This window comes from Sturnus vulgaris, chromosome Z, assembly GCF_052056855.1.
Source record: "Sturnus vulgaris isolate bStuVul1 chromosome Z, bStuVul1.hap1, whole genome shotgun sequence".
NCBI lineage: Eukaryota > Metazoa > Chordata > Aves > Passeriformes > Sturnidae > Sturnus > Sturnus vulgaris.
The window spans coordinates 67,851,396-67,865,185 of record NC_142283.1 but is presented as its reverse complement, the minus strand read 5'-3'; the positions used below and the strand labels follow the sequence as shown (position 1 = coordinate 67,865,185).

The 13,790-nt window shown below is 36.1% G+C and overlaps 1 protein-coding gene across 3 annotated transcripts in view; it reads left to right on the top strand.

Moving 5' to 3' along the window:
* Positions 1-13,790, top strand: part of NNT (nicotinamide nucleotide transhydrogenase) — a 41,247-nt gene that overhangs the window by 958 nt on the left and 26,499 nt on the right. Inside the window, exons 1-8 of one of the 3 annotated variants that reach the window (XM_088156543.1) lie at positions 166-304; positions 4,960-5,088; positions 7,341-7,570; positions 8,647-8,864; positions 10,273-10,360; positions 10,975-11,063; positions 11,868-12,055; positions 12,792-12,925. In XM_088156543.1, the coding sequence (XP_088012669.1) occupies positions 5,058-5,088; positions 7,341-7,570; positions 8,647-8,864; positions 10,273-10,360; positions 10,975-11,063; positions 11,868-12,055; positions 12,792-12,925 (978 nt within the window). In that variant the 5' untranslated portion in view covers positions 166-304; positions 4,960-5,057. Of the gene's footprint in view, positions 1-105; positions 305-2,890; positions 2,906-4,959; positions 5,089-7,340; positions 7,571-8,646; positions 8,865-10,272; positions 10,361-10,974; positions 11,064-11,867; positions 12,056-12,791; positions 12,926-13,790 lie in introns of those variants that run through there. The other 2 variants (XM_088156544.1, XM_014884270.2) reach the window with 2 other exon arrangements.

Below are 13,790 nucleotides of genomic sequence, written 5' to 3'. Positions count from 1 at the left end.
TGTCTCGTGGCTACTGGCAGTTGGCTGGTCCTAAACCTGCTGCGTTTACATGCCTTCTGTGCAGTGTCATTAATAACTCTTGATTTGTTTTCACATTTGCTGTAGGGGTTCCATACGTGGCAAGGAATTTGTTGTGAGGTTTTTTGTTGTGCAATGGCGAGCCTTCTGCGTGTCGCTGTCAGCGGGTGCTCAGCTTCTGTTTTTGGCAATGTGCTCCCACCGAGGATGCGTTCCGCAAAGATGCTGTGCTTGCGAATGTTTAGAACCCACCAGGTGCTTGGGTCTCAGGCAGCTCCAAAGCCAGGTAAACAGATTAAAGTGCTGTAAATAATACTTTATTTTAAAACATGAATATAAATGTTTTCTTTTTTCTTCTTTCTTTCAGATCTGCATTAGTACAGAAAAGACTTAAAATAGAAAGAACACTTAAATCATGTCTGCGGCATACTTGAGTCAGTTGTAGCACAATTTTAGGCTGGCTTTATAGGGCTTATGCACAAGGTGCTTGTGTTTATTATGAATCCTTTGGATCCACATAGTTTTTGTGGTTAGAGGGCCTGAGCTCCTGCTAATACTTTCTTTGCTCGAAGGAGCTATTTAAATAAATGTTTTTCTTAGTTAAAACCTGAGGTCCCCATGAGTTTTGGTAGTGCAGCTCTTTATGTGCATGTGAGAAAAAATACAGACCTCACAAAGACAGCATCTGCTAGAGTAAGTATATGTAGACATTATTATCCCATCTAAGAGAAAAAATCTTAACTTTGTTAGGAAACATGTACATTGTATCACTTTGAAAAACTATTGATCTGTATTTTCCTGTGTAGGGTTTGTTAGTGAATTTCCATAATTTGCATTTTAGCAGATAATGGACAAGTTCAGGTATTTTCAGGGAAAATAACTGGTAAAGAGGGCACCCTTGTTTCCAGTTTCTAATATGAGCCTGTTATATGAAGATCAAAACTGACAATTTTTTTTCCCTCTATTCTATGCTGTACATAACCTGACAGTTGGAAGACTGAAGAATACCTAATGCAGGTTTAATGCTATTTTTTCCCATTATTACTGCATGGGTTGGTTATGTTTCCTTTGGAATTTAGAGACTGCTTCTGTGCAAATGTAGGGTCTTAGTCTGCAAAAGATTAATGTGGCATGTTGGACTGATTGCACACATGATGTTTGGTTCTTCCAAATGTAGACAGTAGGTAACTGCATTAGGTACTTGAGAGTATTAGGAAAGTAATGCTGTTGGAAACAGAAGTGTCTGATTGAGAAAACATGGGACACAAAAGCAGCGTCTAGTAGCTCTGAGAAGCCTGTGTTGCCTAGAATTTGTGGGAGTACTAACAAAGGATGGTGCATTTTGTAGTCCTTTCAACTTGAAAGGACTGAAGATTTTGGAACTTTTGAAGAAATGTCATGAGAGGAAGTTTCTTTACTCTGAGGGCTCCTGATAAATCTGTATCACAGTTGTGTGGTGAAACCAGAATTTCTTTGATAAATTTGAGATACTTCCGGTTTTTTTTTTTCCGTTTTAAATACATGAATGAAAGAGACATCTGTCAGTCTTCATGTGGCAGATTGTCCCTTGGTTGGGAGCATAAACTGGAACATAGGAACCTAGGTTCAAAGTTCTTTCTCAAATATCCCAGGTAAGTGTCCTTGTTTGAGTTTGGAATCAATTTTGTAATTGACTTTGACCACATATTTCATCATGAAACTGAAGAATATCTTCTGTTTTACTGAAATTGTTTTGCTACTCTGTGTGTGTGTATTTTCTCATTTTTCAGGATAACTTTTGAAAAATCTTCCCGTGAGGATGGAGAATTCTGTTTAGTGTCATGTGTTTAAATATTCAGTGTTGCCCCTTCAAATCTGTTGTGTGGAAGCCCTTATTTAAGGATTAATAGTATTCAGAAATGCAGTTATTTGATATAGAGAATTACAAGTTTGATAGTCTTTTGGTTGATAATTAAGCTCTCCTTGTAGTACGCTTTGGTAACACGTGATTTGTCATTCAGTAGAGGACAAATCAAGGATAAAACAGCAATTTAATGACAAATTAGAAGCAGGGCTATTGCTTGTATTTTCTTTCTAAGTGCTCTTGAATCAAAATGTAACAGATACAAAATAACCGTGTTTTATTCTTTCAGAAATTAGCTTGATTATAGTAACACTTGGTAAAATCACTGTATCACTAAGAAGAGTAAGTTTTCTGGAGACTAGTGTCACAGTGATTCTACCTAAGGCTGTAGTTATTATTTTCCTTGTCTCAGTTTAGCTTTCATTCCATCCAGGCTACGTTATGTACAAGAGTAATAGCTGTTTGAGAAGAAGAAATATGGAGTCAGCTGAAAAGTAAACTCGGAGCATGGATAATTTTCTTACTGCCAGCTGTTAAGCTGCTGCTTGCTTATTAGAAACATAGGAACTTTCATACATGTGTAAACAAGTATTCCTATAATCTATGCCAGATAGTCACTAGGACTAACTGTTTCAGAAAAAGATACAAAACTTTCTGAAGCCCTAGGAAAGGTGCATATGGAGTGACTGACTCTGAGCTTCACAGCATACTTCCAGATTAGTTTGTCCTACAGCTCTGTGTCTTTTACCCCTTTCTATTTTGGGATTTATATATCCTTCTTATTTTGATGCTTATTTCTTAAAATTTCCTGTTTTTTTTTTTTTTAAACCTGTAACAGTTCATTTTCAATTAGTTCTCTAGGTAAGCTTTATTTTACTTATAAAAAAGAAATATTCTCCTTTAATTTCCTTCAAAAATTTTTTTATTCCTTATTTCTGTAATAGGAGGGATTAGGTGTTCATTTAATCTCCTGTACCATTTTTTTTTTCTTTTTGCCAACATCATATTGCTGTTCTTCGGAATATATCCTCATCTTCAGAACAGGTGAGATGTTTTGTTTAAAGGTTGCTAGAGTAACGTGGAAAATAGGCATCTTGTTTTCAATCCCAAAACCTGTGGCATATAGTCAAAATTTTTCCTTTATGTTTTCTCTGAGTCACTCTCTATTGGTTGATATTATTTTGTTGCAGGCTACTTCCCAAAGTCAGTTTAAGGAGATCAAAGGCCTGTATTTTATGCTACAGTTTTGACTTAGAATCTTCTCTAAGATTGTTGTAGATAGAAGTTACATCGAGAAAGTCACTGTTATAGTTTTGTTTACTTGAAGTTTGAATATGTGTTCATTACAAAGTTAGGATTATGGTAAGGGAATGAGAGAGTGGCTTCTTACTAGTTTTTCAGAGTTCTAAGTTATGTATATGCCACAACATTTCACTGGGATGTATATTCCATTCTAAGTCCTGTGAAATCTAATTATTCTGCTTCTGATAGTGGCAGAATCTAAGTACTGTGTATCTTCTACTCAATATATTAAGAAACCTCATTACTCAAAAAGGTACTCCAGGTATGCGTATATCAGTCAGTATTTGGAAGATGTCCATGATGTCGTAAATCAGTAAGTCACTTAAACGTACTCAAGGCAGTTCTTAAAGAGATTATCTGACATGAAGGATTAGAGAGACAACTTGTAGGCTTCACACTCTCATGTAACTTTAAACCCCTGGCATGGATAGTAGATGAACTTCCTCAAAATAAAACCTAAGTCAAGATCCTAAATTTATAACCCTAGGTTTCAACCTTTTGAAATGCTTGACTTTGATGAAATTGCTCAATTCAACAAACCAAATCTGTGTTAATTACAAAGCTTCCTCCAGACAGAGTACTGATCATTAGTACTCTGTTGTGTGTGTCAGCACAGACAGACAGCTGGGACAGCCACAAACTCATGTCTGGAATCCAAAGGGTAAATTTATTTCCATTACTTCGCTAACGGGGTATTGCTGAAGTGGCACTGGGGAAGAGGAAAACAAGTGGAGATGCAGGCCAGTAAATCATCACAGACCTTCTGTTCACGTGGGCTTATCATGAGTTATTTCCAGCTGAAAGGGAGCTTTGCAATCCTCCTTGCCAGTGTTTTGCTTTTCAACCTTTTCTTCCCAAGACCTGTTCTGCAGTTTTAAGATAGATCTTTGGTTCTGAGTTGTAGATATCTGGTCCATTTTGGCGCTGAATCATATGGAAGCTTAGAGCAGCCAACTTGAAAAATGTCCTATACCTACTCTAGCTAAAAGCTGGCAAACTGACAGTTTTCTTATGTATTAGTTTGCTTTTGTATTTATGGCTTACTGGCGTTTTGGTAGTGGGGCAGAGAAGAAAAGTAGGTGAGGCAAATGAGACTTGCTGAATATTTATCTTGGATTTGATCTCCCAAAGCTCTGGAGAAGAGCAGTTCCTCAGTGCTGGTCTGTGGTCATTCTATTTACTAAATAAGGTGCAAATACTTCTATCTGAAAAAGCTGTACTAATTTTTATTGCATGCAAGATATACCAGTAAAGAAAGAAGTAAGGAATGAAGAAACACATCTGGCATCTAGTGAGTGGTATATATTTCTGTCCTATTACTCCTAGCCATTTACCTTTCTATTCTGGTACTCCACACAGAAGCAAATGAGCAAAAGGAAATTAGAAGCATTCTATTGTCATTTGAGCCTTAGGAGGTAAAAGAAGATTTGTTTGAGAAAAATAAAAGCTTTAGCCAAATACCTTTGTGCCTTTAAATTTGAAGTTATCTATTTCCTTTATGCTATAATTGAGTCCTTCCCCCATTTGCTCCTCCTTTCCCCTCCCCTTTTCCCTCCCCCTTTTCCTGTTGTTTTTTTCCTTCCCCTGTTTTCCCCTGCGTTTTCCCCCCTCCTTTCTTCCCCTTCAGCATTCTTGTGTTACAAAAACTTCCAAAATGAGAAAGGGAAGGTAGGACTCTAGTTCTTAACTTTTTTCAGTGCTTTTTGAAAAGCTTTTTGCATCCTATCCTACTAGAGCTACTTCCTCTCTGAAATTCTGATTGGTTTCTGCTATCCTAACAAATTTCAATCTTCTAGGTTTCATTCCTGCTTCTGAAAGACAAGAGAACTCATTTCCACCGAGTTGATTTAGTGAAAATCAGAAGCAGGACTTTATTGTGTAGTAATTAGAAGAGATGAGGCGAAAAGTCCCTTCAAATGACAAGGGTAATTTGAGAGACAGCAACAGTTACCACAGCTGGTAACAAGTGATTAGTGCTGCTGTGGTAGGTATGGCCCGAGTTGCACGGTGATGTTTAGATTTGGTGTATGCTGGTGGAACAAATCATTGCAAAGCTCTGTTACCTTTGTGGACCTGTTGTTTTAGATGTGCATTTTTGCTCCTGTTGTGACTTTATGTTCTATTAATGTATGTTTTTCTGAATTTGAGTGTTGTCTTGTGAATAAAACATTTCAAATGTTCTCCAACATATAGAACATCAAAACACTTCCATCTTCGAATTATTTATTACTATTTTATTAGTCAAATTTCAAAGACAAAGCTAAAATAAAAAAAAAACGTTAAAGTAATTAGAATCATAGAATCATTGAGGTTGGAGAAGACCTCTAAGATCAAATCCAACCTTTGACTGGATACCATCACCTTGTCAACTAAACCATAGCCCTAAGTGCCACATCCAGTTATTTCTTGAACACTTCCAGTGATGGTGGCTTGACCACCTCCATTTAGCAACCCATTCCAGTACTTAACCATGCTTTCAGTGAAGTTCTTCGTGATGTCCAACCTGAACCTCCTGTGGCTCAGTAAAACCTCCCCTGGTGCAGCAATTAGAAGTAATGGACTTCTTTGTCTGGTGAGCTTTCGTTGTGTCTTGTTGGATGTTTCTTTTTTTAATGAGTTAATAGGCTGAGAAGTTTAAGTAGATATTTAAGTACCACTTTATAGCAACCCTGTACTGCTTTATTTTTCAGAACATATTAAGTTGACAGTATCTTCAAAGTTTCTAGCTGAAAACATTTTCAAATTGTCAACTTTAAGCACATTGTAGTCCAGGTTCAATTTCATAGATAATTAATCTTGATATTTTAAATCTAAATCTAGTTCCTCAAAGCTCTCACATATGTTTTTAGCTTTTTTTGCTTGTTTCTGTCTTAAAGTCAAATGGAGGCCATCCTAAAATTTGCCTTTTTTGCCAGGTACAAATTTTTGCAGCACAAAGCATAGTATTATTGGAATTTAAAAAGAGATTCATAATTTTAAATGAGCCTGTGATGCACTTCCTCCCCTTTATAAGATTGAGGTTCCTTTGGTGGATTTTGTTGTTGTTGCTTGATCATTAATATGAGTGATTGCTGAGACTGCTCAAATTATAGCTCATTAATAGTCATGTTATGTCAATGTCTTGTATAGTAATGTCACAATCCAGGTTTAAATTCTGGATAGATGTCAGTGGAAGCTGGTACAGGATTCAGCCTATGTGTTGGACTGCATGCTGTCGGTGTAATTGAAGCAGTGTAATAGTTTTATGTATGATTATTCTGCTTGAGCCTGTGTATTCATAAATAATGTATTTAAACACTTGTTTGGATCAGAGAAGTTTACCTCACAAATATGAGACTGAAAGCCCCCAAATTGTATTCAAATGAAGTTAGATGTTTGTAATTTCAAAACTTGAACTAAAATATAGATTTAATAAATTTCTGCAGTTTCCTGGTGTTACTTAGTGGAGCTTTGAACAAGTTGAGACAAGGAAATAACTTTGAAGAGAAATATTTTTAAGAAACTAATAGCTGGATATTCCATTATTTTTCAACTACTTCTGAATTCACATTTTTCATTTCTGTGGCAACTTTTAGAGTAGCTTATTGATGTAGATACGCCTTTCAATGTACTTGGTGGTCCGTATGTTGCATTTAGTAATAGTGATTCGGTATAATTTGATATACATTACAAACTGTAATGTATATTACAACTGTAATTTGATATATATTACAAACATATTCAGTTAAAATGCAGTTCCACTTTCAAGCTCATTTATTTCTTTCTTCACAATAACCTGGAAGTGTTATTGAAGAAAGCCATTTAAATTCTGGCCTGAGGCAGAATGTGTTATCATCAGTACACCAGGTATTGTGCAAATCAGAATTGCCAGTTATGCAATCAGAACTGTGTAAATGCAAATGGGTACGAACTGCACCAAACACTTGTTACTGCTTGTGTGGCTGATTGTGCTCACTTGCTGATTGCTGAGAACAAGGATCTCTAGGAAGATGGTGTAATTTAAGGAAATGTAAATGATGTTCCTAGAAAATAGCACTCTGCTTCCTCCTCCCTTAGGGGGGAGAATTGCTAACTGTGACATATGTCTGCATGTGTCTGTACAACATTGAAGAGTGTCCCTTATATCATTAATTAGTGTTTAGTACAACTAATGCTGTCTTATCTGCCACTCTTACAGGAATTCCTTATAAACAGCTGACTGTAGGTGTTCCCAAGGAGATATTTGAGAATGAGAAGAGAGTGGCTCTGTCACCAGCTGGAGTTCAAGCCTTGGTTAAGCAAGGCTTTAATGTTGTGGTGGAATCTGGTGCTGGAGAAGCTTCCAAATTTTCTGATGACCATTACAGAGAAGTTGGAGCAAAGATCCAGGGAACCAAGGAAGTTCTGGCTTCTGATTTGATTGTGAAAGTAATTGCTTTATTAATATATTTCTGATTACATTGTTTATGGAGAAATGTATAGGTAATTTTTTTCTGATAATCTGTGGAAAGTTCAGTAAATAAGGTCCTTTAAATTAGTGTTTTTAATTTTGAGTTCTAATTCAAGTTTTTAATTTTTTTAATAGATGTGCACCTACACTAAAAAAAATAGTAAATGACGGTGTTGAAAAAAATGTGGATAATTTCTTAGCAAGTTTTTAACTACATAAGAATTGTGTTTTCTAGAGTGAGGTAGACTAGTTCTGAAATCTAATCAGAAGAGATTCCTGCTCTAGGAAATCTTTTATCCAAAATTGGTAACATATAACTCTAGTTACTCTTTTAATAGAGTGGTTTGGGATTTTGAAAATATGATTCTGTAACTTTTCTGAAATCCACAGCAAAAGTGTGTTTAAAAATTTGAGAAAACAGCTAAAAGCAATCTTACTTCAGAGGTCTTAGGTTGTGCAGAGTCTTAAAGGAAAAAAAAAAGACCTTTACCTTATTGAGGCTTCCTTCAGTTGCTCAATTTAAAATTATCCCATCAGCATTGAACATAGAATTTCTGTGAGCTGCTTTGTGAACAACCCTTTTATGTAGGCTTTTCTTTGGAGATAAGTGAGAAACTCAGAAGTGAATATAGATGAAGATCAGTGTCTGCTGGACATCTGGCATGAAATGCCTTGTATGTAGTCATGCACTGCAACCTAGTTAGTGTTTCTTACTTTGTAGAGCTTAATTGTCATATCTGTTCAGTAATCATTTTGCTTAAAAATGGTGGGTTTGAGGGTGGCTATTATAAAAGCAAGAGACTGCTAATTAGAAGATATCTGATCTTTCTGAAGTTATGTGCTGACAATTTTTGCCCTGTCACTAATCTACCTGCAGCCAGTTCTGTGATAGGGACTGCAGCTGAGAAGTTACTCAGTTCAGTTTTGTAAATAGCCTTTGATATACTTTCTTCCTTTTGTACCTTTTTCTATGGGAATGGATAGGGAGAAAGGAAGTGGAATGAGTTCTGATTTCTTTCCTCTGATTAACTTAGAAACTTCTGTGTTTTTTCAGGTGAGAGCTCCTATATATAACTCATCTCTAGGTGTACATGAGGCAGATCTTTTCAAGACAGCAGCGACCCTGATTAGCTTTATCTACCCAGCACAAAATCCAGACCTCCTGAAAAAACTTGCAGAAAAAAAGGCTACTGTCTTGGCTATGGATCAGGTTCCACGGGTCACCATTGCTCAGGGATATGATGCACTTAGCTCCATGGCCAACATTGCTGGGTATGTTTTGGGTTTTTTCTTCAGCTTCAATAAGTACAGCTGGTTTAAAATCATGTGCTTTGATATTAGGTATATCTGAAAGGATTCTATGTCTCTATTTTCATGCAGAGCTGTTTCAAGCAGGGTGATATTAAAGTTTGTTAGGGTTAGCCTTGCAGCAGATCAAAACAATGCTTTTAAAATAAACAAAACTGAACAAAATCCTTGTAATTCCTTGACTGTTTTGTCTAGTACCTTTTTGCTCTGAACTAGGTTATCTTGAATACAGATTGTCTGTCATGGGGATCTGGTGTTGTTATGAGCTAACTAACCCAAACAGCACTCAGCGTGAATGCAATTGCCCTGGCAGTTACAAACAAAAGATCAAGTATCGTCAGACCATCTCCATGCTTTGCAACTAGCATTTTAGGTATTGCAGTGAATTAAAATGTTATTGTACAATATTTCTTTTATTGGCTTCTTTTATTTTTTTTCTAAGTAAAAAGTCTGAAAAATAAAAACTTAAATGATGTCTGAGGCATAATAAACCATTGCAAAGGCTGTCAGATTTTGTGCACACAAACAGTGTACATCCATCCACATGTTAACTTATTCTCCATGTTTTAGTTCAGTGTAATTTTACTAAAATACAGAAATTCATAATGTATTTGAGGGTATAAAATTTACAAGGTGTATTCCAAATTTGAGCTAATTTTATAGTGTATAGACCTGTATATCCCTCTGCTAGAGATAGGAAAAAGAGTGGAATGGGACTGTTAAACCACAACAGTAAAAATGCAAGAAAATGTGGCCTGTTAAGAAAAGGCAAAATTACACATTAATCTTTATTTTCAGTTAGCTCTACTGGTGTTAACCTGGTGTCTAGCTATCCATTCTTGGATAGGTCAAATGAAGTAGCAAGGTTAAGCTACTTGCCCTAAGCTATATAGCTCTGTGAATTTTGGGTCAGAATACCTTTCTTGAATGTGCCCTTGCTGGTCTAAATGAGCCCGCTGCAGAATTACTCTGGGTTTTGTAATTACATGTTCATGCTCACTTCCATAACAAGCCACAGCTTATAGCCTTGGAAAGTAATTTTAAGGACCACAGAGGTAACTTTTGGCAAGTTAGGCATTTATTTTTCAGGTAAAATTTTATTTGTGAGAGTGAATAGTTGTAGACATCCTGTATTCTGTCGTCCAAAAATTATTTCTGGGAATGCAATCCATGGGTTAAAAAAAAAATTAAAAAAAATTAGAGGTAAGAAATATAAACAAAGACTGTTAAGCTTGTATTCAATGGTAAAATACTAAGCTTTCTTTATCCTACACATGCTCTGGTCAAATGTTCATCTTTTAGGTTGATGTAATGAATGGAATTTTACTGAATCTGAGAAAATACTGATATGTGTTCATTCCTTGATTGACAGTTACAAGGCTGTGGTCCTGGCAGCAAATCACTTCGGTCGATTTTTCACGGGTCAAATCACAGCTGCTGGTAAAGTTCCTCCAGCGAAGGTGTGTGCAATTAAAGACATACTATGGCAAAAGAATATGTGAATTTCTAAGCAGAGGTAGCTGTTGCTGAAACTAGGTTAAAAGACTTTTTCTGCCTTTAGGCTGTTTCTAGAGTCTTTAGGAATTGCTATAATTATTCTCATACCCCTTTTTGTTAACATCCATTCTGGTTTTGTTTTGAGAATAATAGAATAATTTGAGTTTTATTTAAGTTTGCTCAGTTTTAAACATTAGATTACCTATATGGGGTTGGATTTATTTTTTTCAAAATAAGAGAAGGTAAGGAAGCAGTTAAGAAAATTCAGAGAGATTGGTATTTCTGGTGCATTGAAGAGTGCAATGGAAAGGTTTACTAGATTGGAATTACAGGTGGATTGGATTGAAGAGAAAAGAAAGTAGAATTAGGGAAGGAAAAAAGGATGATAAATCAAGGAGAAAACCTGTGTTTACTTAGATAATCTATTAGCTACAGAGGAGTTGGCTCTTAGATATGTGTAATTAGGAGTTACAGCTTTTAAATTGTTGCATGTATGGGGCAACTCTGCCAAAGTAAATTTGGTTTTATCCTAAGTTATCTTGTTTAAACGACAGGTTAATGAGATTTATCATTCTAGGTACTGATCATTGGAGGAGGGGTTGCTGGCCTGGCTTCTGCAGGAGCAGCAAAATCAATGGGTGCAGTGGTTCGTGGATTTGATACTAGGTAAGGGTGTGAAAATTGTAATATCAATCTGAAATGATTTTAAGATTGTTTGTGGCTGTATTACAGTGAAATAATTTGTACTGCACTGAGTCATAATTCACCATTTTTATGCCATCATTAGTCCTTCTTTTTTGAATTAATTTTAAAATCTGTCTTAAACTTCTCTTTTAATTTTAATTCCCTTCTTAAGCACTCTGGATACTTTTATCTTGAGATGCAAGAGCATTTCTATTTAATTCTCTGCATGTTGTGACTATTCACCTAACACTGAAATTTAGTCTCATTATTTAATGTGATGTCATATGATGCAAAGTAAATTACAGAATATTAACAAGCCACAGGTCCAAACACCCACCCCCTGGCAATTTTCCCTGTGAAAATAAGACTTACTAGTACTTCCTATCTCACGGTTTAAAGACAAGGTTACAGGTTCTGTGCTTATCTCCCATGTTAGGCACCTTAGTTTGGGCTGTAGATTTACCAAGTCATGATAACAGAAATGCATGAGGACAGTTAATCAGCATAGCCTCAGCTTTGAGGCTTTTCTTGGAGCAACCCTGCTGGCTATTCAGGAAACCATAGGCTGCCTTCATTCCTTATTCAAGTCTGTCTGGAACCTAAATTTACCAATGCAATTACTTTTTGCAGTGAATACAGAAAGCTGAGGACTTTCATTATGATCTCCTTAATACTAGAATAAGTTTTACATCTCTTGTCTGAAGATTGCTGCTAAAACCACTGGTAAAATACTGATGTATTTTTAAAATAGTGATTTTTCTCTCACCTACAATTTTCTTTTTTTAGAGCTGCAGCTCTGGAACAGTTCAAGTCTCTTGGGGCTGAGCCTTTGGAAGTAGACTTGAAGGAATCTGGAGAGGGACAAGGTGGTTATGCTAAGGAAATGTCCAAAGAATTTATTGAAGCTGAAATGAAACTCTTTGCCAAACAGTGCCAAGATGTTGACATTATCATCACTACAGCACTTATTCCAGGTATGCTTTATGTTAAAAATGCTAGTTTTCATTTTTCTAAGTAAGTTGTCATGTTTTGAAGTTGCATCTGCATGAAAACAGAGGGGTTAGTGAATTATGTCTGTGTGAGCATGTACCTTTACACTTCCGTGATGAAGGCCTGGTTTTCAAGTGTGTCCTTTTTTTAAACGACTTTTGTTTTCATAGACTATTCAGTCTAATTCAAATACCATTATATTTTTCTTACTGAAAAAGGAGTAGATAGTAATAAAGTAAGCATATATAATTCTCTTGAATGTCTATTGCATTACTGCTACTTCTGGTATACAACTTGTCCACTGGAACAAGTCTGATTGAAATGGTACTGTCCTTTGTAATTGAAACATAGTGAGGTAGAGCTTGGATTTTAGTGCTTCATGTAGCACAATGTCTGTATTTTAATAACTTGCAATGTGGTGGGGTTTTTTTGTTATGACTGGAATTGTAAGATTGGGTGTTAAGACTGTTGGTTTGCTGGCAGAATTGGACTTATCTTTGGTAGACTACCATGCATAACTTTCTTGTATTCTTTTGGAACACGATGGTCTAGCACCTCTTCTGTCTTCATAATAAAAAAACTTTTATGATTTTCTTTTATCCTAGGTACTAACTACTTGAAAATTTTGCTTACAAAATTAAAGCTTATGTATAAAGAGGAGAAGTCATCTCCTCAACAGTTAGAAAGCTGTGTTTAACTTGATATGCCTTGTTTTGTCAGGCAAAAAAGCTCCAATCTTGTTTAAGAAAGATATGATTGAATCTATGAAGGAAGGTTCAGTTGTGGTGGATTTAGCTGCAGAAGCAGGGGGAAATATTGAGACTACAAAGCCTGGAGAAATGTATGTTCATAAGGTGAGCATTTTAATCTGCAGTTCATTCTCAATTTACCTGAACTTCTACGGTGTTTTGTAAACTGTATGCTGAAAATGAGCAGCTGAATTTTCAACAGTCTTTTAGCTGCTTTAGGCTGAAGTAAATCTTTAGGTTTGCATTTGGACACTATTTATATCCATCAGTTTGAATAGTCTTAAAGAAACTAACATCTTTGTATAGTGTTAATTTGGTTGTTAATGGATATGACGGAATTCTTGCTACTTAAACTTCACCACACAAGTTTTGTGGTTGTCTCTTCTGAGTGGAAGGTGGGATTTGATATCTATTTCTTGGTCTGTCTAAAAAACGCAGCAGTATCAATAGGTTCTTTGACTTGCTTATCACCTCCCATGACTGGAGGTTAGCATTCCTGTCATAAGTTAAGCTAAGCAGGTTCAGACTCTCAGTGTTTACTTCAGTACAAAGTCTCTGGCTTACTCAGTACTATTTCACCTTCAGGAGGCTGCTGGCTTTGCTTGTCTTTATCTGCAGCAACATGAGTGTGTCTCCCATAGAGTATCCAAAGCACTTGAAACCCAAAGTAGATAACAGCATAAATTGGTTGATTAAAGCAAGCAGTTTTGGTCTGGACTGAACTACTTTGGTTTTGCTCCAGTGTTCTTTTGCTCAGCTGAGAACTTGTCTTTCTGCTTTTTGGGTTTTGTTTTTGGTACTTATGGGAAATCTGCTAACAATCGCAGAAATTTGGGTGATGCGATTTATAGTAGCAGATTTCTTGGGCTGTAATTTGGTAATGGATATGATATAATACCTTCTTTTGGGAAGCCTGTAAGACAGTGCTGCCATGGTTATCATTGACTTAAGCAGAATTCTGTTCTTATAT